This window comes from Zootoca vivipara, chromosome 3 (assembly GCF_965207765.1).
Source record: "Zootoca vivipara chromosome 3, rZooViv2.hap1.1, whole genome shotgun sequence".
Lineage (NCBI taxonomy): Eukaryota > Metazoa > Chordata > Lepidosauria > Squamata > Lacertidae > Zootoca > Zootoca vivipara.
Genome location: NC_142586.1, coordinates 15,285,439 through 15,308,933, shown reverse-complemented (window position 1 = coordinate 15,308,933; position 23,495 = coordinate 15,285,439). Strand labels below are relative to the sequence as shown.

General features: G+C 45.0%; 1 protein-coding gene across 3 annotated transcripts; it reads left to right on the top strand.

Annotated features, from left to right (window-relative positions):
- The first annotated feature begins 3,572 nt into the window (after positions 1 to 3,572).
- BFSP1 (beaded filament structural protein 1) lies at positions 3,573 to 22,725 on the top strand. Of its 3 annotated transcripts, XM_088667437.1 has the most exons (9): positions 3,573 to 3,943; positions 5,207 to 5,267; positions 10,702 to 10,797; positions 12,779 to 12,871; positions 15,022 to 15,129; positions 18,221 to 18,441; positions 19,472 to 19,557; positions 20,820 to 21,488; positions 21,558 to 22,725. In XM_088667437.1, exons 1-9 carry the CDS (start codon positions 3,573 to 3,575, stop codon positions 21,779 to 21,781), a joined length of 1,929 nt encoding a protein of 642 aa, XP_088523563.1. In that variant the 3' UTR covers positions 21,782 to 22,725. The 3 variants fall into 3 exon arrangements, with proteins under 3 accessions (XP_088523563.1, XP_034966622.3, XP_088523564.1); XM_035110731.3 differs by having other exon boundaries at positions 20,820 to 22,725; XM_088667438.1 differs by lacking the exon at positions 15,022 to 15,129 and having other exon boundaries at positions 20,820 to 22,725.
- Positions 22,726 to 23,495: the final 770 nt, after the last annotated feature.

Here is a 23,495-nt window from a genome sequence, read left to right as displayed (position 1 = left end):
GTAGTTTTTAGAAGATGGCAGGGTGGACAGGCTTTCCTGTGAGGCATCATCTGGGTTGGGGATGAGGAATCGGATACAGTCAGGGGTTTGGTTCCTTTTTAATATATATAAATTTTATTAAATTTGCTGTTTTACAATTTCAAATACACATTTTACATACTTAAAACATCAGTGACTTCCCTTTTTCTCTTTCCATGGTTGGTTTTGCATATATCCCTGCATACGGTATTTTACAAAAACTATATCATTATTACATCCGTCAAAAATTATTTACACTGTTGAATTTATCTTAATGCTGCCAGCGTTTTCAACTGTGCAAAATTATTTTCCATATACAGTGGTACCTCAGTTTATGAACACAATTGGTTCCGGAAGTCTGTTCATAAACTGAAGCTTTCATAAACTGAAGCGAACTTTCCCATTGAAAGTAATGGAAAGCGGATTAATCTGTTCCAGACGGTCCGCGGAGTACTTAAACTGAAGCGTTCATAAACTGAAGCGAACTTTCCCATTGAAAGTAATGGAAAGTGGATTAATCCGTTCCAGATGAGTCCACGGCGTTCGTAAACCGAAAATTTGTAAACCGAGGTGTTCATAAACCGAGGTTCCACTGTATTCAACAAATGTTTTCCAGTCTTCTTTAAACGTATGTTCTTCTGGTTCTATATGTTAAGTCTGTAAGTTATGCATATTCCGTCAACTTAAGTTGCCAATCTTCTTTAGTTGGGACCTCACTCATTTTACATTTTGGAGCTAACAAAACAATGGGCCGCAGTTGTTGCATACATAAATAACCTTTTCTTTTTTCTTTTCTTTTTATAATTAAAGATTTTCTTGATTTACAAAGATATATGCAATGTCTCTCGTAACATTTTTACAAATCAGTTTCATTTGTTGAGACATTGGGAAGAAAGAGGAAAAGAGGTAGATGGGGGAGGGTGTGGGGGGGTGGGGGTGTATGACGATGTTTCTATTTTACTTAAAAAAAACACCCCCACATATATTAAATAAATAACCTTTTCTCACACCTGGGAATTTCAGCCTGTGTTATCCCCAACAGAAAAGACTCTGGTTTTGGGGAGGGGGCTGTTTCTTTATTTTCCCCCATGCCACAAGTTTGATGGATGGGCAGGAATGTCCACCTGACAATCACCAGATCTTCCGCCAGTGTAAAGTTTGTGCAGGGGCGTCTTAAGCTCATCCAGCGCCGTGGTGCAAAGGTCCCTCTGGCGCCCCCTCCCTTTCCGGCAGAGCGAGGCTGTTGGGAGAGAAGGGGGGGCGGAACACCAGAAAAGAAGGCACATATATACGAGCACTTCTCAATGGCAGGATCTTCCTTGCACTGCAAGTGGGCTGGACTGGATGACCCTCGGGATCCCTTTCCCACTTGACCTCCCCCTGAGGCCCATTCAGGGATGCCTGGCCGCTCTCCCTTCCCACTTCCCCTGAAGCCACACAGCCGGCCTCCTCAGTTGGGGCGGGCGGGGAAAAGGGAGTCGAGGAGACGCGCCGCCGCCAGCTGCCAAGCAAGCTTCTCCTGCCACCTCCTGGCGTGACCACGGGGTGCTGCCACAGGCCTGGCCGAGCAGCTCCTGGAGGCCATGGCCCCCGCAGCATGCCCGGGGCGTGGGAGAAGAAGCTCCTACCTGTCTTGCAAGGGAGAAGCCTGTACAAGGAGTCCCATCTCTTTCCCTTTCTCTTTCTCCTCCTCTCCTTTCTCGCCGTCCGGCCGAGCCCCGCCTCTCAGCCGGGCTGGGCGGAGGCAGAGCCCGCCCGGCACCATGTGCTGAAGGCGCTGGGTGCTGCCCGAGCCCAGCCGCGTCTCCCTCTTCCCCTTCCTCCTCCTGACGCTGCTGCTGTGCTTGCAGACATCAGCTGTCTGGCGGGTGCAGCAACGCCCCTGGTGGCCAGGCGCCCTGGCGCATTGCGCCACCCATCCCAGGCCTAGACACGGCCCTGAGTTTGTGAAAACTTAACTCTCCAGGGTTTCCTCTTACCTTGCCTTTCCCTCGCTTTCAACTACAATGTTAGCATAGGATTATTGCTGTAGCCTTACAGCCCTCTGGTGGTCTTCAACAGGCATGATTTTCATTTAGATACTAGATATATATCTCAGTTGGACCAATCAACTCTTTTAGTCAGTGCAGTCTGCCCCACCTTGTGGACTTGTCCAAAGGACATCTGAGATGGAAATTGTACAACACAAGTACATATTGCTATTGAAGCTTGATGGGAAAAGATGGAATATGCCATCATTGCACCCACACACCCTTCATTGACACCAATTCATCTCTCCCTCTCTTGTTACCTTCCTATTCCCTGGTAAATATACTGAATTGGATCCAGACCGGACCTTCAGTGGATAGTAGGTCTTCTACACATGGGAAGGACTAGATCCAAAGATGGCTCCTGCTGGACAAAGGAGGACAGAGGAATTTTTCGCCAAACCCCCTGTATTTTATTTTATTTTTGTCTCTCCTGCCAATGGGGGTGGGGAGGAGAATAGGGGCCTCCCGATGACTCTCAGCACCCTTAACAAATGACAGTTCCTAGGATTCTTTGGAGGAAGCCATGACTGTTTGAAGTGGTGTCCTACTGCTTTAAATGTCTGGTGTGGGTGTTGCCATGTTATAAGGCAGTCCTTAGGATGAAACAGGGACATGGGTGGCGCTGTGGTCTAAACCACTGAGCCTCTTGGGCTTGTCAATCAGAAGGTTGGCAGTTCAAATCTGTGTGATGGGATGAGCTCCCATTGCTCTGTCCCAGCTCCTGCCAACCTAGCGGTTTGAAAGCATGCCTGTGCAAGTAGATAAATAGGTACCACTGCAGCGGGAAGGTAAACAGCGTTTCTGTGTGCTCTGGTTTGTGTCATGGTGTCCCATTGCGCCAGAAGCGGTTTAGTCATGCTGGCCACATGACCCGGAAAGATGTCTGTGGACAAACGCCGGCTCCCTCAGCCTGAAAACAAGATAAGCGCCGCAACCCCTTAGTCACCTTTGTCTGGACTTCACTTTCCAGGGGTCCTTTACCTTTTCCTTAGGATGAAAACAATCCCCATCCCTGCGCCTTTAACAAAAAACCAAAAACAAAGCCAACATCCCACTAGGCATCAATGAAATTTGACATCCTCATGCAAAAATCCCTGACTGAGATGGACAAAAAAAGAAAACAGGAAAAAAAGCAGTGTAATGCTTTGGATGCATCCTGTAAAGCCGCACGGCTTTTGTTTTCTGCCTCTCCAGCAAAAACAGGACATCTCCCTCCCTTTGCCTTGAATTGGGTCTCACCACAATTGAAACAGACGGAGAGAAAGAAAGCCCCAAAATGCTGACAGGATGAAAACACCGAGGTCGAGAAGGTGGGGCCGTTGGATTTTATTTAGTCTACTGCATCTAGCTAGGGTTTTAGAATCCTAAACTACAGAGAGGCAGGTCAGTCCTCGGAGGTTGTGGCGGGAGAGCTGAACCCTTCCTTTCCATTCCCAGTTCAAGAAACATCGTGCCATCAAACTGGAGAGAGAAAGGGAGTGGCAAAGGGGATCTCTGGGCCCGCACGCATCCCCCCAGGCCGCTATGTACAGAAGCAGCTACCTGCGTGAAGTTCGCAAGGAGAAATATGAGAGGTCGGATGCTTTCGAGGAGCTGCCCCAGTCGCCCGAGTTTGGTAGCTTTGCCCAAGCTCAGGGCCTGGAGAACCTGCAAGAGCTCAACGAGCGCTTTGCCAACTACATCAACCGGGCCCGGGTCCTCGAGCAGCGCAACGCCATCTTCCGCAAGCAGCTTGAGACCTTTCAGCGCATGGATGAGCTGGCCGGGCTGGAAGAGGCTTTCGCAACTCAGGTCGACCTCAACCGCCAGCGGGTTCGCGAACTGGCCGCCGACAGAGCTAAGTTGGAGCGGGAGGAGAAAGATGCTCACCGCATGCTGGATGAGTTCCGTAACAAGTAAGTTGGCTATGGAAACAGATGCAGGTGGCGTTGTGGTCTAAACCACTGTGCCTCTTGGGCTTGTCGATCAGAAGGTTGGCGGTTCGAATCCCCGCGACAGGGTGAGCTCCCATTGCTCTGTCCCAGCTCCTGCCAACCTAGCAATTCAAAAGCACGCCAGTGCAAGTAAATAAATAGATACCGTTGTGGTTGAAAAGTAAACAGCATTTCCATATGCTCTGGTTTACGTCAAGGTATTCCACTGTGCCAGAAGCGGTTTAGTCACACTGGCAGCATGACCCGGAAAGCTGTCTGTGGACAAATGCTGGCTCCCTCGGCCTGAAAGCGAGATGAGCACCACACCCCATAGTCGCCTTTGACTGGACTTAACCATTCAGGGGTCCTTAACCTTTACCTTAACTGTCCAGGGGTCCCTTACCTTAACCTTTAGAGAATAATGTGGTTGGAACCTCCTGCAATGCAGCCGTCACAGCTAGAAAACCCCTGGCAGATGGCCATCCAACCTTTGCTTTAAAAACTTTAATGAGGGTTATTCTTAATGGAATTTGCTCGCTTTCCATTTGAATCCATTTCCTTGCTTTCTATTTGCATCCATTGATTCAAGTGCTACCTTCTGTATTGCAGTGATAGATAAGGATGCCTGTGGTTTTTGAAGAGAAGTAAATACACACACACACACACACACACACACACACACACACACACACGTAATCACCAGATGCTGCCTGGCTATATTCTGAACCAATAGAGTCACATGAATCTGTGGCTTAGATTACGAGGACAGAAATGGAGATAAGGGGGACCACGTTCGCCACCTTGAGCTTCTTGGAGCAAAGGTGGGTTGGAAATGTAATGAACAAACAAATGAATAATAAATCCGCTACATGAATTGTTAGGGACCTGGTTTTGCAGGTTTAGAAGCCCCACTCTGCACTTGGCATTGATCGGTGGGTAGCAGAACCCCAAGAATTGTCGTATAAAGAGTGTGTGCTGTACAACAGTGTATAATTATTTTCAAGGAACAAATACCTTGCACAACTCTTAGCAATGCCTTTATGGCAAGACTGGTGGAACTTTTTCAGCAGTGCAACAGATCTGTCTCCCTGAACTGCACAGGGTGTTGCATTCCAGCCTGGCAAAAGCCAGTGTTTTCTAACCCCCACCCCCATTTCTCTATCCTCGGTAAGGAAGAGACCTTATAACAGTTCTTTTATTATCTTTATTATTTACATTTCCCTTTTTGCTTCTCTTTTTCCATAGATATAGAAATGAATGTGAGTATCAGCAGATGTTGAAAACTACTCTTGAACGACTTAATAAGGTAAGTTCACAATATCAAAGGCTATCTGCTTCCCCTCGGCCAATGTTTCTTTCATCTGGTGTTTTGTGTTAGCAACCATGGCATGGGCACTGCTCAGTAGCTGCCACATGGCACATGTATCACCATTTTGAAGTTGACATGCTTATTTAAGGTGTAACAAACTGCATTTTTCTAACAATAGTTAGTTTATTTTTCTGAAAAATGCATAAACTGTCCTTTTTCCAAAAAAGGATTCTAGGGCAATAATAATAATAATAATAATAATAATAATAATAATAATAATAATAATAATAATAATTTTTAAACAGAAACAAACTACAAACCAACAATACAGTACAACAAAAATAACGTAACGGAACGTAATCTGAAAATATAATCTTTTAAAATGCTTCATCAAATCAAAAACTTCTAACCTGGTGCTGTTGTTGTTTAGTCGTTTAGTCGTGTCCAACTCTTCATGACCCCATGGACCAGAGCACGCCAGGCACTCCTGTCTTCCACTGCCTCCCGCAGTTTGGTCAGACTCATGTTGGTGGCTTTGAGAACACTGTCCAACCATCTCATCCTCTGTCATCCCCTTCTCCTTGTGCCCTCAATCTTTCTCAACATCAGGGTCTTTTCCAGAGAGTCTTCTCTCCTCATGAGGTGGCCAAAGTATTGGAGCCTCAGCTTCACGATCTGTCCTTCCAGGGAGCACTCAGGGCTGATTTCCTTCAGAATGGATAGGTTTGATCTTCTTGCAGTCCATGGGACTCTCAAGAGTCTCCTCCAGCACCATAATTCAAAAGCATCAATTCTTCGGCAATCAGCCTTCTTTACGGTCCAGCTCTCTCTTCCATACATCACTACAGGGAAAACCATAGCTTTAACTATATGGACCTTTGTCGGCAGGGTGATATCTCTGCTTTTTAAGATGCTGTCTAGGTTTGTGCTGGTGCTGAAAAGAATACAAATTTGACCCTAGGTGCACTTCTCTCCAGAGGCTATTCCATATCTGGAGCCACCACAAAGACCCTCCTCGCTTTTGTACATACATTTTGTACTTCTGTTCTGAATATGAAGCAAAGTTTCTCTCCATTAACTGGTCACACAAATATTTCATCTGCGTGAGATGCTTTTGGAGACTATCTCCAACTTTCAGCTTCAAATTAGAAAACCGATGGAAATGCAACAAAGCGCTTCCTGCTACTACTCTAGGATGAAGGTCATAGTACACCATAAGCTGGTTCAGAAGGAGGCGATCCTTCAGTTATCGGGGCCTTAAGACATTTTAAGCTTTAAAGGTAAGCCCCACACCTTGAATTGGGCTGGGTCATGAACAGAAAGCTAATGTAGTTCATCTGGAACACATGTTTCAGCCCATCGTTCATCCCGGACACTGAGATCCTAGGGCCTTCTGGCGGTTCCCTCACTGCGAGAAGTGAGGTTATGAGGAACCAGGCAGAGGGCCTTCTCGGTAGTGGCACCCACCCTGTGGAACGCCCTCCCAGCAGATGTCAAGGAAATAAACAACTATCCGACTTTTAGAAGACATATGAAGGCAACCCTGTTTAGGAAAGTTTTTTAAGGTTTAATGTTTTATCATGTTTTTAATATTCTGTTGGGAGCCGCCCAACAGGGCGGGGTATAAATATATTATTATTATTATTATTATTATTATTATTATTATTATTATTATTATTATTTGACATGGCTCCATCTAACTAAAGAAGCCAGATCTTTGGCAGCCAAATTCTGCACTGGTTGGAGTTTCCAGATGCTTTTCAGCCCCACATATAACACAATATAGGAATGCAACCTGGATTACTGTAGCCAGGTGGGCTATTTCTACTCAGGAAAGGATGCAGCTGATAAACCAAGTAAAGCTGGCAGAAGCCACTGAGGCATCTTGGGTCTCTAGTGATAATGTCAAGTTTAAAAGCATTGCCCCCAAGCCGTATACCTGCTCCTTCAGAGGGAGCATCAGAAACCACAAACTCATAGTGTTTCCAACTTGTTGGGGCAGTTTATGAGTCTTCCTCCATCCCATTGCCCAGATACTAAAGTAAGGCCAATCGAAGAAGAACTTGTGGATCCCGCAAAAACAAACAAGTAAGAACTGTGCAGGTATTATGAGGGCATGTGCATGCACACAGAGAAGCAAACAAACACACCACCCTTCTGAGTAATACCCCTCCCCACCCTCTGACTATACATAAGGGTCTGGTGACTTCTGTTTCAGTTTATCTGAAGAAGTGTGCATGCACACGAAAGCTCATACCTATGACAAACTTAGTTGGTCTCTAAGGTGCTACTGGAAGGATTTTTTTATATATCCAGAGCTGTACGTAACTAGAGGGTTCACTCTATATATTTATATATTTTTAGCTTTTATAATACAAGTTCCTCTTTAAAACAGGTGACCCACAGCATGACTGGCAACCACCTTCTTCTCTTGGCAAACTGTTCTCATCTCAAAGAAAGTTTTCCACAGTTCAATCCCTCCTCCCCTTTGGCATTTATGTGCACATAAAAATCTCTTGAATCATCAGCTCTCCTCTGAACCCCCCTCATCCAAATATCTGCTATGAGCAGTGCCGCTGTCAGAAGCAGAGGTGCAACGGGGTTGTTGCGCTGCGCAGGTGCAGAGGGTAAAAGAAACATAACAACAAAATTGTGTATTGGACATGTGGCTGTGGCGACCATGGGCTCATTTGCTTGCCAATGTAATTCAATCGAGGAAGTAAACACTTTCCTCTGACATAGGCTGGCCTGTCACAAATAGTAAATATCAAATGCTTAATGCAATTCCCACGATGGCAGTTCACAAACAAGCCATTAGATGAAATTTGCTGCTAGAGAACATTTGTGGATCAGCCTGAATAAATATCAAAAATGCCCAGATGCATTTGCTTCTGGTGCATCTGCAAACACAAAAAGGAGTTGCGCGGTTCAAATTAAAAATCTGTGGTACCAGCTCTTAGAAAGGGCAAAGCAATGAGCATATACTGTCACCTTTTTGAGAGGAAGATCACAAACACATGGCTACATTTGTGCACACAAAGAGGATGGAAGCAAGCCTTCCAGGGTTTTTTTTTCTACCTGTGCATCATACAAAACAGGTGCAGAATAGGCACTAGAGAAGGACAGGATATAAATCTCTCTCTCTAACTGAAATAAGCTGTTTATGTTTTTGCTTGCAAATCTTCAGCTCTTCTTAACCTTTTGTTTTTCTTAAGAGGGGGGGGAATGCTGCCTAATATATACATTTTTACAAAGCAATGTGCCCTAAAACAACACAGTTTCCCCTAAAACAGTGTGTTATTTTCACTAATATGTGGATTCCTCAGTAGGGTGGGTCATAACAAACTTTTTTTGGAAAATGTTTCCTCCCTTGATCTTATATCAGGCGTCTGGTATACACATAATCAAATTTCAAATCTGGGACAAATCAGTTAATATTTAGACCCTGCTCCTACAGATTGAAATTTTGCCTCACTACGAGTGATAAAAACATAGGAATTTGACTCATTTAATTCTCAGTATGTTGAATTGTGAACTAATAAACATAAATTTTAGGTTTTATGTAGAGCAATAATGGTTGCATACTATTATTTTCTGCAACATTTATTTAAGATAAAACATGTTGATAATTTACATGAAAAACCAATGGTTTTGAACAAATTATATGGAACAATTAAGCAAACGGTGTACTAAACAAGTAAACATAAACAATAAACAATAAAACACCACTCATATTATGTGTTGCGTCGAAACATCACATTATACTTAATCATTTAGGTATAAATTGTACTAATAATTTTTAATACCCCGCCCATCTGGCTGGGTTTCCCTAGCCACTCTGTGCAGCACCCAACAGAATATTAAAAACATAATGAAACATCAAACATTAAAAACTTCCCTAAATAGAGTTGTCTTCGGACGTCTTCTAGAAGTCAGATAGTTGTTTATTTCCTTGACATTTGATGGGAGGGCGTTCCACAGGGCGGGTGCCACCACCGAGAAGGCCCTGTGCCTGGTTTCCTGTAACCTCACTTATCACAGGGAGGGAACCACCAAAAGGTCCTCAGAGCTGGACCTCAGAGCTGAATGATGGGAGTGGAAATGCTCCTTCAGGTATACTGGGCCGAGGCCATTTAGGGTTTAAAGGTTAGCATCAACACTTTGAATTGTGCTCGGAAATGTACTGGGAACCAATGTAGGTTTTTCAGGACCGGTGTTATATAGTCTCGACGGCCACTCCCAGTCACCAGTCTAGCTGCCGCATTCTGGATTAGTTGTAGTTTCTGGATCACCTTCAAAGGTAGCCCCACGTAGAGCGCATTGCAGTAGTCCAAGCGAGAGATAACTAGAGCATGCACCACTCTGGTGAGACAGTCTGCGGGCAGGTAGGGTCTCAGCCTGCATACCAGATGGAGCTGGTAGACAGCTGCCCTGGACACAGAATTGACCTGCGCCTCCATGGACAGCTGTGAGTCCAAAATGACTCCCAGGCTGCACACCTGGTCCTTCAGGGGCACAGTTACCCTATTCAGGACCAGGGAGTCCTCCACACCAACTGCTTCCTGTCCCCAAAAACAGTATTCTGTCTTGTCAGGATTCAACCTTAATCTGTTAGCCACCATCCATCCTCCAGACAGGACATTCACCACTTTCACTGGTTCTGATTTAAAAGAAAGGTAGAGCTGTGTATCATCCGCATACTGATGAACACCCAACCCTGATTATCTCTCCCAGTGGCTTCATGTAGATGTCCATATAGTGCCAGTGGGCTCATGAGTTCACTGCTTTGCTGCTGATTCATCTCTCAAAAAAGGGATGGTAAAGAACGCAGAAATGTTGAGCCAATGGCTGGTCGCTGGCTTAGAATGTTCTGGTTGTGGTCTGTACTAATCTCATTTGCTCACAGTGCAGATAACAAGGCCCTGAGCAAAAGCCCATGCTAAGTTTTTATCTTTATCATTCCTGGCACATCAGCAGACCTGGCCAGTTCTGCATTCCATGATATAATGGAAAGAGCAAGCATCTACACATTTTTGAACAGCACAGCAGACACTTTGGATTAGCTTGTTGGGCCATGTCACAAATGCAGTTCTCTTTGAATGGCTCCCCATCACATGTCCTTGCCAGGAATGTCCCTGTTTTGCAACCCCTAAATATGGTGGTTCTGTCTGAACACTGGCAGCTGAGCATTTGAGGCAGATAGCACATCTTGGGCCAATGCTTGCTGCATGTGATTGGCTGTGCATGTGTAAAACTGGAACAGTCATTGATGGATTGATTTTACTTACATGCAACTTTTCCACAGCAAGCTGTGCCCAAAGCGGTTCACAACAATCAGTCAAAACATTAAATCAGGGAACACTGGAAATACAAAAATACAAAATACAGAACGTGTCAGTATTTTTTTTTAAAAAAAATGTTTTTATTACAGGAAGCTGATGAAGCTTTGCTGTGTAATCTGGAACTACAGATTGAATCACAGTTCTTGCAGGATGATGTTAATGCTGCAAAGGACAGATACAAAAAGGTAATTTCTGTGAGCTAACAGTGGAGCTTTGATTTCTTCTGAGTTTTCTTTGCTTGCCAAGAAGTGTAGACAACAGAGAGTAGGCTCTTGACCAGGCACCCCCAAACTTCGGCCCTCCAGATGTTTTGGATTACAATTCCCATCATCCCTGACCACCATAGCTGCTAAGTTCCGGCCTGAGAAATAAGGGACTGGATCGGAAGTAGCAGACCGGAAATAGAGCTGCCGCCATTTTGGAACTGGGCGGAGCATGCTCAGAAGCTACTTTTGATGCTGCTCTGCCCTGTTCCAAAATGGCCACCACACCAGAAGTCACGCTGCAGCCATTTTGGAACTGGGCAAAGCAGCATCAAAAGTCGCTTCTGAGCATGCTCCGCCCAGTTCCAAAATGGCCGTCGCGCCAGAATAAACCGGGAAATCCCTTTTTTCAGCTGGGGACAGCTGGGAAATTGGGGGTTTCCCGGGGAATACGGGAGACTTGGCAGCTATGCTGACCACTGGTCCTGTTAGCTAGGGATCATGGGAGTTGTAGGCCAAAACACCTGGAGGGCTGCAGTTTGGAGATGCCTGCTCTTGACTATGGCTGACAAGGGACCTTCAGCCAATGAACAAAGTTCTATCTCCCATTTTCTTCCCCCTCTATTTAGGGCACCTTCATAGCAGATTAAAAACCATAGTAGATACACGGTTGTGGCTGGTCAGGCCAGGACATTTGGCTACCTGAAGCAAAGGAGAAGATGCAGAGGTCAACCAGATTGGCAGTTGAAACTTGCCTCACTGGGTGACAGGACCTGCAGGCAGCAGGGTAGTTTAGAGGATATAAGGCAGGCGCACACAGCTCTGTCTCCCAGCGGAAAGGTAACACCGGCATTCTCAGTAGCAGAGGTGGAAGGACTGCCACTTCTTCCCCATATACTGCTTGAGGCGGCTGCCTCACTCTGCCTAATGGTCGGGTTGTCCCACCATTGCGTGCCAAGGCCCTGTGACCCACATTTCCCTTATGGACAATAATTACATGGACACAATTATTTTGGCTTATGGGTTCAAATAGGCCACAACTTTATTGGTTACCGATGTGACTGGTTTGGCTTAGGGGTCAGCAAGGTTTATCTTGCCTGGGCCAGATCCGTCCTGCAGAGATCCCTGCATGGGGTGGGGATCGCGTGTGCGCGAGGCCACACACACATACTCCACGCACGATTTCCGGCGCTGCAGAAGTTATTTCCGTTGCCACACTGCGGCGGTTTAGCGTAGTACGAGAGCAGGCAGCTCGGTTCAGGGGCGGCTCATGGGCTGGTCAGACGACCGGGTTGTGGCATGGTCCTAGCCTATATACAGGCATCAGACAGAATCCACACTCCCGTATCCCTTGTACCAGATACTCTTACTGAGGAGGGGCAGGTGAAGGCTACAACCTCCCCTCCATCCAAACAAAGGCTTACTCAATGCCGAACCTTACAAAGTTTTGACGATTGCTACCAGGTAGGCGAAAACCAAACGGCTGGTGCCAATTTGCCAAGTGGAAAAAAAATTCCTGCCCAGCCCCAACAATATGGTGGCCAGCAGCCGTCCATAGCAAGGTCATATTGGAGCACAGCATGAAAAGAGGGTGGGCGGGCCAGGAGATCCGGCAAAAGGGTAAGAGAGGAGGTCCTGCCTAGCTGCGCCGCAATTAAACTCCCACAGCCGCGCCCCCTCCCGGTGCTGATTGGTCAGCGGGGCCAAACAGGGTGTGGCCCCGCCCAGCGCTGGTGACGCAGCTGGGACGACACGGCCAGGTGATCCTGGATGCCTGTCCCCAATGCCGCCCACTGGGAAAGGTGAGCGAACCTAGCCAATAGCAATGTCTGATGATACAGTAGTCTAAACTTTCTCTCATGGCTTCCTAAAGGAGGGGAGGGAAAGAGTTGAGAGGGGAGACCCTCGAACGGAGATCCTGCCTTTGATTCTTTCGAATGTAAATCATTTTGCTCTGCCACAGAACCTCATGGAAATACAGACCTATGTCAGTATTTTACAGCAGATCATGCAAACGACTCCTCGCGTATCCACCATCGCAGCTGGAGCCAGTGAGGTAAGTGTTTTATTTCACTGACAATGTTTGTGGCACGTTAAAAGAAATGATCCGAAGGATCCGATTTTCAAATAGTAGTTAAAGGGTAAAAGAAAAATGGGGTGATCAAGGATTGGTGAAACAATGTTTGGAGGATTACATGGTTATTCTTGGTGGACAACCATTGCACAGCAGTATATTGCTGTTTTTTAAAAAATAAATTTTATCTTTGCATTTTCTGTTTTACATAAAATAATGAATTAAATACATAAATATATAATCCCTTTTGACTCCCCCACCCCCAATTGTGGATCTTAATGTCATGATTTTCCCTTCTGCATCTCTTTCATAACTCTGTTTTTATAAATCCTTTGTAAAGCCATAGCTCAAACTTTTACTACAAGTTTTCCATCAACCCTAACAACGCGCATTATTGTTTACAATAGCTTTTTCAAACAAATTATAGACGTTCCCCCTTCTTTATTAACGACCTCATCTTCCTGGTTTCTCATCTTGTAAATGTTGCCATCTCGGCATAGTTCGTCAATTCTGTCTGCCACTCTTCTTTAGCCGGAGTTGTACAATCTTTCCATTTCTGGGCTAAGAGAGTCCGTGTATCCGTGGTAATAGTTCTGTCTGGTCCTTCAGGATCTCTGGTCCTACAATAACTAATAGAAAAGCTTTTGGTTTGTTAGACTATTGTATATGTATTGTATGTTGTATATTGCTGTGCTTTGATCTCAGCGCCATCGTCTCTCCCTGCCCTCATCTCCCCTCTGAGTTGAGCTTGCAAAAGGACAGCTTCCACCCAGTGGCGGAGGAAGGGGGTGAGGTGAGGTGGGTGACATTGCCTCCCTCCCCCCCTGGGACACTCGCCGTGGGCAGCTCCCCTTGGGACACTAGCCCCACCCCCACGGGTGGCTAGCCACGCCCCCAGGAAGTTAGCTCTGCCTCTGCTTCCACCAGTCCAAGGAAAGTGACACACAGCCAATGTCTCCCAAACCACACCCACCAGCTCCCACCTTTTCCATACAAAAACCAGGTTAATGCAATCCACACGCCCCACCACTGATCATACTGGGGATCCATCTGGATCTTTCACAAAAGTTGGACTTTTTTGTGGTAGAAGAAAAAACAGTGTGCGTGTACACTATTCTGAAATACAAGCTGCATAATGGTAACATTGTGTGGCAGCATGCAAAAAATCAAAAAATCAAAACAAAATTCAAAAAAACGGCAACCCAGAAATTGTAAGTGGCAAACTTGGAAAGGCCCAAAGCTTGCATTGCTTGGCTTTTTCTCTGGCTTCACCTATTGTTGGCCTCTCTGCCTTATGGGTATGAAGGGGCATTCGCCACCACTGTTCATGATGGAGTGATGGAGATCATAGCCAAACAATTGCTTGCAGGGATGGATCAATTATCTGAAGCAAAGGTGCTCAGAAATGTGAACGCCCTTGCTCAAATTTGGGGGCCTCTCTTATGCTGGGTGACCCACCTGCCACAGTGTCATCCTTCCCCAAGGAAGGAATTTTTGGCTTATTTCCTTGTATCCTCCCTTTTCTCCAAGGAGTTCAAGGTGGTGCACGTGGTTCTCCCTCTTTCTGTCTCATCCTCACAGCAAACCCTGTGAGGTGGGTTAGGCTGAGAGACAGTGACTGGTCAAGGCCACCCTGTGAGTTCCATGGCTGTTTGGCCCCTGTCTCCCAGGTCGGTCTGTCCAGCACTCGAATCACTGCACCATACAGGGGGAGTGAGTGGCAGGCATTTTAAAGGGCATATTGTCAATCAGTCAAATATCCCTTCTAGGTTTCCCAAGGGATTGATACAAACAACTGGAAATAAGGCAGTTCCGTGCATCTAAATATGTCCTTCAGTGAAATCAAACTTGTTCTGTTTCACTTTCCAAGAGCTGCCCTTTGAAATCCTGTAAATATTTCTTGCTTGTACATTAATGGTCTTTTGCTATTCTTCATTTTACCATGATGTATATCCCTTCAAATCAAGTGCAATTTCTGAAAACCGCATGACTTTGATAGCATTCCTGCTGGAAGCACATGGCCTAGTCGTGCTCTTTTCATGTCCCTTTCCATGCATAATCAGATTTTCAGTGGTACTTGCACACAATCCGATCCCCCCCCCCAACCCTCCCTCTTTCTGCTTTCATCTTAGGAGAAGCTGATAACTGAGAGGAGGATTCCGATTCTTCAAAGCCAGTTAGAAGAATACAAGAGCATCCTATGTCAGCTCCAGGCTCAGAAAATTAAACTGCAGACTGAGGTACCTCCCCCAGAAATACAGTTGTGTTAGGCCTGTGTACACACTCCAGTTTAAACCACTGAGCCTCTTGGGCTTGCGCATCAGAAGGTCGGCGGTTCAAATCCCAGAGAGGGGGTGAGCTCCCATTGCTCTGTCCCAGCTCCTGCCAATCTAGCAGTTCGAAAGCACCCCATTGCAAGTAGATAAATAGGGCAGGAAGGTAAACAGTGTTTACATGCGCTCTGGCTTCCGTCACGGTGTCCTGTTGTGCCAGAAGTGGTTTAGTCATGCTGGCCACATGACCCGGAAAGTTGTCTGTGGACAAACGCAGGCTCCCTCGGCCTGAAAGCGAGATGAGCGCCTCACCCCATAGTCGCTTTCGACTGGACCTAACCACCCAGGGGTCCTTTACCTTTTTACCTACACACTCCTGTTTATTCTGCATCCAGTATGCCCCCCAAAAAGTTTTGGGAACCTGTGTGTACATGCTGTTAGCCACAAACCATGTCTACCCTGTGGTTTCTTATGAAATACTGTGTTTTCATGCATCCCCCTCCCCACCTCCAAGCCAGTTTTGATCCAAGCCAATAATCTGCACACCATCTGGGATAATTCTGCATCAGTTTGTAAGATGACTGCTTGGGTGTGTGCGACATTTTAACACAGCTGCCTTCACAGGCGGGAGTTAAAGAGCTAAATTCACAGGGTTTCTCCTGGTAGCTTTTTTGAACCAAAGCCAGGTGACATTCTCATCAGAGAGAGATGGGAGGTACAATAAAATTTTAGCTCTTCTCCAGCCCCTGTCTGGAGTGCTCTTCTTCAGGACTGTACCTGGTCTGCAGTGTGAATGAATGAGTTCAGTATCTTTCGTTAAGGCCCCAGTGGAAGAATATACCAAAGTCAATAGCTAGTATGGGGTCAGGGGAAAATTATCCTGTCAAGTGATACATTATTCCTTTCATCCTCCTCCCCACTTTCTCAGCAGACAAATGACCCTGCAAAACGGGGGGGGGGGGTGTATTTAGCCCAGCTTTAATGTGAAATGCTTTCAACATTTCAAAGCACTACACTAGTGGCCAAAATTGTAGAAACCTTTTGGGGAAAGTGTATTTCTGAGGTTTGGTGGCTCACAACACCACTTCTTTTTGGAGTAATACCATAAAATTATATATCAACGGAAATATAATTTAAGGAAGAATGTAATGCAACTAAGTTTGTTCAATGATCTGTATTCCATAAAAAGGAAACACAACTTGCTTAGGTTGATATGCAGGAGCTTTCCTTCATTTAAATGTAGCCAGTGAGTGTGAGTGTTTAGAGCAGGCATCCCCAAATTGCGGCCCTCCAGATGTTTTGGCCTACAACACCCATGATCCCTAGCTAACAGGACCAGTGGTCAGGGCTGATGGGAATTGTAGTCCAAAACATCTGGAGGGCTGAAGTTTGGGGGACGCCTGGTTTAGAGAGTATACGAAAAATTTAACTCATTTACTTAGCTCATGCATTCATACCCAAACATGTGCAAGGAAGGAAAAGCTACTATCAGGGCAACTGGATTTAACCCAGTTCTCCCAATGGAGGGATGTAAAAATTGGAGTCCCCCAAGTATTGCTTCTCAACTTGCTCATAATACCAAATTGTTTGTGGCGTTCAAAACAAAGAGGTATTGCAAGGAACTCCAAATTGTTCTCTCCAAACTTGGAGAGCAGGTAATAAAATGTGAAAGACAATTCAATGTAAGCAAGTGTAAAGTGATGCAAAACAAACAAACAAACACCCCACATCTCCTTATTTCACACATACAGTCCCAGGGTCTGAATTGGTGGTGACTGACCAGCAGTGAGACTTGAGGGTTCAATGAATATACTTACTCAGGGTGCAGTAGCTGTGAAAAAGGCAAATGCCATGCCAGGGATTATTGGGAAATAGATTGAAAATAAAAACAATGTCTATGATGTGGCCACACTTTGGATAATGTGTACATTTCTGGTTGCCTCACTTGAAAATGATATTGTAGAGCTGGGGTGGGGGTGGAGTTCAGAAAAGGGCTGCCAAAAAGATCAAGGAGATGGAGCAACTACCCCCTACGAGGAAAGCTTACAGGCATTTGGGGGTTTTTAATTTAGAGAAAATGTGAGTAAGCGGAAACATTATGAAAGTGTACAGAATTACGTGTGGTGTAGAAAAAGGGGATGGAGAAAAGTCCCCCCCCCCCATCATACTAGAACTCGGGGACATCCAATTGTGCTGAATGTTCTAGACAGACAAAATAGAGTACTTATTCGTTTAGTGCACAATTAAACTACGGAATTTGTGCTCCCGCTTGTGGTCTCTTCATTGGCATCTGGCTGACCACTATGAAAACCAAATGCCAGGCTAGATGGGACACTGGACTGATTTGACAGGACTGTTCTTATATTATTATGAGCTATGAGGGTCCTTTGCTTTGCTTTTTGTTTGTGGGGTTTTTTGGGGGGGGAGTACCCAGCCTCATCCAGCTCCCCAAGTCTAGTGTTTGAAAATATATTCCAAGCTTTTAAAGAGGTACACCTTAAAGTAAAATTAAAGGTGAATTCATCTATGATGTACTCTTCAAGGCTAGCTGAGTGGTGCCCATAGAACCTTTAAAAAAACAAAGAGTTCTTGGAGCAATAAGAAAGGAATAAAATGTGTTCACAGCAGACAAAGTCTTTGCTTTTCAAGTGATTGATCGCCACCTGGTGGCAAATTTATATTCCACCAAAACGCTTTTTGGCGAAGGATTTTTGCTTCACCTGATTGTCACATAACCAATTCTGAAAAATACTTGCTTCCTCACCTGTCCTTGCCTCTAAAATTAACTTTAGTTTTTGCAGTCAGGTCAAATCACTGCATTCTAGAGTTTGTTTTGGTAGCCGTGTTTTCATCAGAACGTCATGTGGCAAAGTTTTGCAATGAAACTCAAACATAACCCGCCTAGTGTAAATAGCCAAAGCACAGCCCCTGTCTTAAAGTCAGTGAATTTATGACTGAAACAGGCCAACAGTGAACAGCTAAGAGGGTACCAGTGCAAGGCTTTCCAGGTGAGAAATGCTCAAAGCCCTCTCTTTCATTTCATTTCTTTTTTTAACAGACAACAATGCTGGAACAGGCTATTAAAAACACCCAGGAAAGCTATGATGATGAGATTCAGTTGTACAATGAGCAGATCGACACTCTGAGAAAGGGCATCGAAGATGCTGAGAGGACCTTGGAAAAATACACCAACGACTGCCGCCAGCTCTCCATTTATAAGCAGTCTCTGGAGAGTGAACTTGAGCGCTACAAACGTATTATTGAAAATGAAGAAAGCAGGTGAGAGATTTTGGGGGAGCTGTTCATGGGTTCAGTATATTGCCGTGTCTTCAAAAAGCCTCTTTCAAACAAACAAACAAACAAACAAACAAACCAAAAATCACATTTGACATTTCCTATGGAATTGGTGGTAGCTTGGTTAATATTAACACCAAAGCAGGACCGGCCCTGCTATTAGGCAGTTAGGTGGTTGCCTCATAGAGATGATGCAAAGAGCAATAGGCAGAGCTGCATGTAGCATGTGCTTTAGGTAAAGGTAAAAGGGAAAGGACACCTGGACGGTTAAGTCTAGTCAAAGGCGACTAAGGGGTTGCGGCACTCATCTTGCTTTCAGGCCAAGGGAGCTGGTGTTTGTCCACAAACAGCTTTCCAAGTCATGTGGCCAGCATGACTAAACCGCTTCTGGTGCAACAGAACACCGTGATGGAAGCCAGAGCGCATCTGTTTACCTACCCGCCACAATGGTACCTATTTATCTACTTGCACTGGCGTGCTTTAGAACTGCTAGGTTAGCAGGAGCTGGGACAGAGCAACGGGAGCTCATCCTGTCGCGGGGATTCGAACCGCCAACCTTCTGATCGGCAAGCCCAAGAGGCTCAGTGCTTTAGACCACAATGCCACCTGCGTCCCATGTGCTTTACCATTAACACATCCACAGACTCAGGTGAGTCTGCTGCCCTCAGGTGTGCAGTCAACTTCTGTGTGCAGAATGGTATTCCATGAGATCCCGTGAAATATTGCTGTGATGAAAGCATCTTCTTCTGTTCCTAATAATTCTAGCCAGTAAGGTGCTCGGGGAAGTGAGCATTGTGGAATGTGATGTCATAATATTCTCCATGTACTCGGCTTGAGGCAACACACAAGAATAAAAATAACTTATTTGGAAGATGCCCATACATTATGTAGAGAAATAAAGATCCATAATTATGTAGATGCTGTACCTGTTTTGTTTGACTTTGCATAGCCTTCATTCTTTTTCAAGGCGTTATTTCGCTAGGCATTTATTATAACTTGTTTCCCTCTGTTCCAGGTTGAATTCTGCCATTGTTGGAACCCCCGTGACACTATTTTCACAAAGCTACAAAACCACACAGACCCCAGCTCTTGGATGGAAAGGTAATGACCTAAGGCTAGGAATGGGGAAGGAATTAGATTCAGGTGCCTTTCAGGGCAAGCCTATATTATTATTATTATTATTATTATTATTATTATTATTATTATTATTATAGATTTTCAGTTTTATACATTTCAATAATTTTACAATCATTTTAACATTTCAAAACTCAACTTCCTCCCCCCTCTTTCTGCGGTTCTTTAAATTTGTTTATATATATATATATATATATATTCTGCATATTCCAAATTAGCTTAATTTACTCATTTATTCATCTACTTTAAATATATATTCTTATATAACTGCAGGCTAGTACAATAATCCTGCCAACATTCCTATCTGTTTACAGTTTATTTGTAAATATTCCATAAACCATTTCCATTCTTTTATAAAAAGTTTGTTATCTTGATTTCTTATTTTTCTGGTACGTTTTGTCATTTCTGCATATTTTGTGTCCATTCTTCTTTTACTGGGACTGCTTCTTTCCATTTTGGGGCAAGTAACATTCCTCCCGCTATAGTCACATACATGAATAAATTTCTATACAGTTTGGATAGTTCTGTCCCTATAATTTCCAAAGTCAGGGCAAACCTATTTAATGTAGTTACCCTCTCACAGTTCCCCAAATCTCTACCCACTCACTGCACATGCATTAAACATCTATGGCCAGCAAAACAAACTGCAGAGCATGACAATTGCCTGGTCTTTGCCTGCAGAGCATGACAATTGCATGTATAGTGCAATGAATGCTTGTGCTATTTGAAATGATGACTGAACATTATTATGGCCTTGGCCCAATATATCTCAAAGAGCGTCTTCACCCCCATCATTCAGCCCGGACACTGAGGTCCAGCTCCAAGGGCCTTCTGGCGGTTCCCTCAATGTGAGAAGTGAGGTTACAGGGAACCAGGCAGAGGGCCTTCTCAGTAGTGGCACCCACCCTGTGGAACACCCTCCCATCAGATGTCAAGGAAATAAACAACTATCTGGCTTTTAGAAGACATCTGAAGGCTGCCCTGTTTAGGGAAGTTTTTAATGTTTGATGTTTTATCGTGTTTTTAATATTCTGTTGGGAGCTGTCCAGAGTGGCTAGGGAAACCCAGCCATATGGGCGGGGTATAAATAATAAATTATCATTATTATTATCTTCTTTCTTCTTCTTCTTCTTCTTCTTCTTCTTCTTCTTCTTCTTCTTCTTCTTCTTCTTCTGTTGGATCTCACACAATGGCTATGTTCATTTCTCCTCCTTTCCCCTTCTCCACAGACATTACGTTGGTTGCTCAAGACATCACCAGTGCAAAGACCAGACAAAGGAGTCTGCCAAAAAAGATCTCAAGGAGGAAGGAGATCACCGCTAAAGACCTCGGCAATGGTGCTCCATCGGAAAAAAGGTATGACCGGCCTTTGGAAGGCCTTGATCACGATCAGCTGGATTTCAAGCACGAGGGATTAATGATCACAAGCGAACATAGGCAGGATGAAGTTGAAGACGCGGAGCAAGAGAAGGCTGCAGAGGATGTGCCTGATGGAGCACAGATAAGCAAAACTTTTGATAAACTGTGCAACATAGTGAGAGAGAGGATCAGATGCTACCAGAGACCGGAACCCAAAAGCGACTTCTATACTAAAGGGCGGTATGTACTTGTCACCGGTGAGGGAAGTTACGATGACCCCTGCTTCTACTCTTCACCCATCCCTTCTGGAGGTGGAATCACTGTCTCTGACAGCGAAGGTACGATGCCCAGTGGAGGTGTTGTAGAACCAATATCAGAGCTACCAGAACCTCTTGAGAGCGACAAAGGTAAACCCGAAGCCCAAGAAACACAAGAGGGGCCCAAGATGCCGGAAGACCTGAAATATGAGTATAAACCAGAAGAGGACAAAGTGAAGGAAGATGTCTTTGAACAGTGGGGGAAGCCTGAAGGGAAACGCGAAGAGCCAGCAAAACAGCCGGGGATCGAGGAATATGGGCCAATGACCCCAATGGGTCCGAGTGACAGAACTGAAGCAGGCGTATACATAGGCAAGGGGTATGGCAGGGCAGGTGGCCTCTCTTTTAAGGAGCTGAGCCCACCAAGCACCATGAGTTACGAGAAAGTGGAAGTGGTGGAATCCATCGAGAAATTCTCGGACGACAAAATTCAGACGTACGAAGAAACCGCCATGATTGTGGAGACCATGATTGAGAAGACCAACAAGAAGAAGCTGGGAGACAAAAGCTCTTAATGAGCATCTCCGAAGCTGCCAGTTTGTCCAACTGTCAGTCATGAATGTGGTGTGCTCCTCAAGGCTTCTTGCTGCATAAAGTTATCACTAATAAGGCCAATGGAACTATTCCAGAGTGAGTGGGTTTGAGGACCGTAGCCTAAAGGCCATATTTTGCTTGCGTTCTTCCCAACCCCTTTCCATCTTTGGATGGAATGATAAAAAATAGTGGGTTTTGTTGCTTGGAATGAAGCTGGCTTGTCCGTTAACAGCAAAATATTGGATTACATTGTTACACTTCTGAGATCTTAAACCCGATTCATGAATTGCCTGCTCTAGTGTGATCTGCTCAGAACAGACCCAATTATTAACCATGGCGGTAAAACATGTACACTCCTGGTTGCACAATGACTTCTCATGCTAACCCTCAACAACAAGAATGGCTCTAACCACAGGAGAAGACAGCCACACCACATAATGCAAGGTATGAACCCCAAACAACTGGGTTTATTTAACTACCACGGCCACCCAGGTCCTAAACAGTTGTTTTGAATTTGGGTCTACTTTTAATTTCAAGCCAAGTTGCCGCCAATCCAGTAAGGGAGAATCAAATGCATCAAGATGGTTGTAATCAAAATGTATAATCAAGGTGCCCACCTAGACTCCAGTGAAGTGGATGAATGCAAGGGGTGCAGTGAGGCAAGCACAGCCGCTTCTATGGATGCCACCAGACTTCTGCAACTGATCTGCACTGGGGCCAGTGCCTTGGTGTCATGGCATCTGTGTGATTGTGAAATGTCCTTATTGGAATCAATTAACTTCCCTACTGAAGTGTTTCTTGCGCCATACTGATATCCGTCTTTCTAATTATATGGTACTCCAGCTATGTACGGTAGGATGGGGACATGTAGCTGAGTTTCATTTAATAAATATTTTGCCTTCCATAGACAGTGTTTTTCAGAGGATGGGTGTTGACATTTAACCACAAAAGGCAGATTGGGGGGGGGGGAATTCATTGAAACTTATTACTAGGCTTCAACTAGGCTTCAAACGGCCTTTGTTGTTAAGAGACACCTAAAATGTAATCACTGGATGTGGATAGAGATGTAATACATTCAGGGGAAGGGGATCAGGCTCCTCTTTTTTCTAGGAAAGGGGCACTCAAACATTTTCAGCTTTAACTAGGTGTCGGGTGTGTGTGTGTCATACAAATGAGACTGACTTGTATGTACATCACAATAGACTCAGATAGACTCACAGCCCTGGTCCAGAGGTGTTTTCACACAATATTGGCAAGGATCTCCCATCAATAAGCAGAGAATTGATGCTGTGAAAGGAGAAGGGAACTTAGATTCAGTTCTTCCTCCTACCTCTTACCTGCCGAACAAGTGATTGGCACACTTAGACAACATCAGTGGACTGTTCAGCAGCGATGATGCAGGAGCATCTCTTGCCTATAGGTGGGTACTAAATGTAGGATTCTTACCAGTGAAGCATCATGAGTCAGTGCTTTTGGGAAGCTGCTGAGGTCCCAGTTCACCAAGAGGGGCCACTCCTGATCCAACATAACACAGCTGTAACAACTAGATTGTGCCGTGTAGCAGTGCAAGGATTAGGTTCTTATTTCTCTGTGTAATGGTGAAAGGATTGGGTCCTCCTGGCAGCACAAGCGAACCTTGGGGGTCCACTCTGGTATGGACACACTATGCCACACTGCCACTTACAGCAGTGACTG

What these genes read in the sequence shown, in the direction of transcription:
- BFSP1 (XM_035110731.3), top strand. Translation starts at nt 3,573, where the DNA reads ATGTACAGAAGCAGCTACCTGCGTGAAGTTCGCAAGGAGAAATATGAG. An exon ending in CTCTTGAACGACTTAATAAG is followed by an intron (nt 5,268 to 10,701) that starts GTAAGTTCACAA and finishes TTTTTATTACAG; the next exon opens with GAAGCTGATGAAGCTTTGCT. An exon ending in CCCAGCTCTTGGATGGAAAG is followed by an intron (nt 19,558 to 20,819) that starts GTAATGACCTAA and finishes CCTTCTCCACAG; the next exon opens with ACATTACGTTGGTTGCTCAA.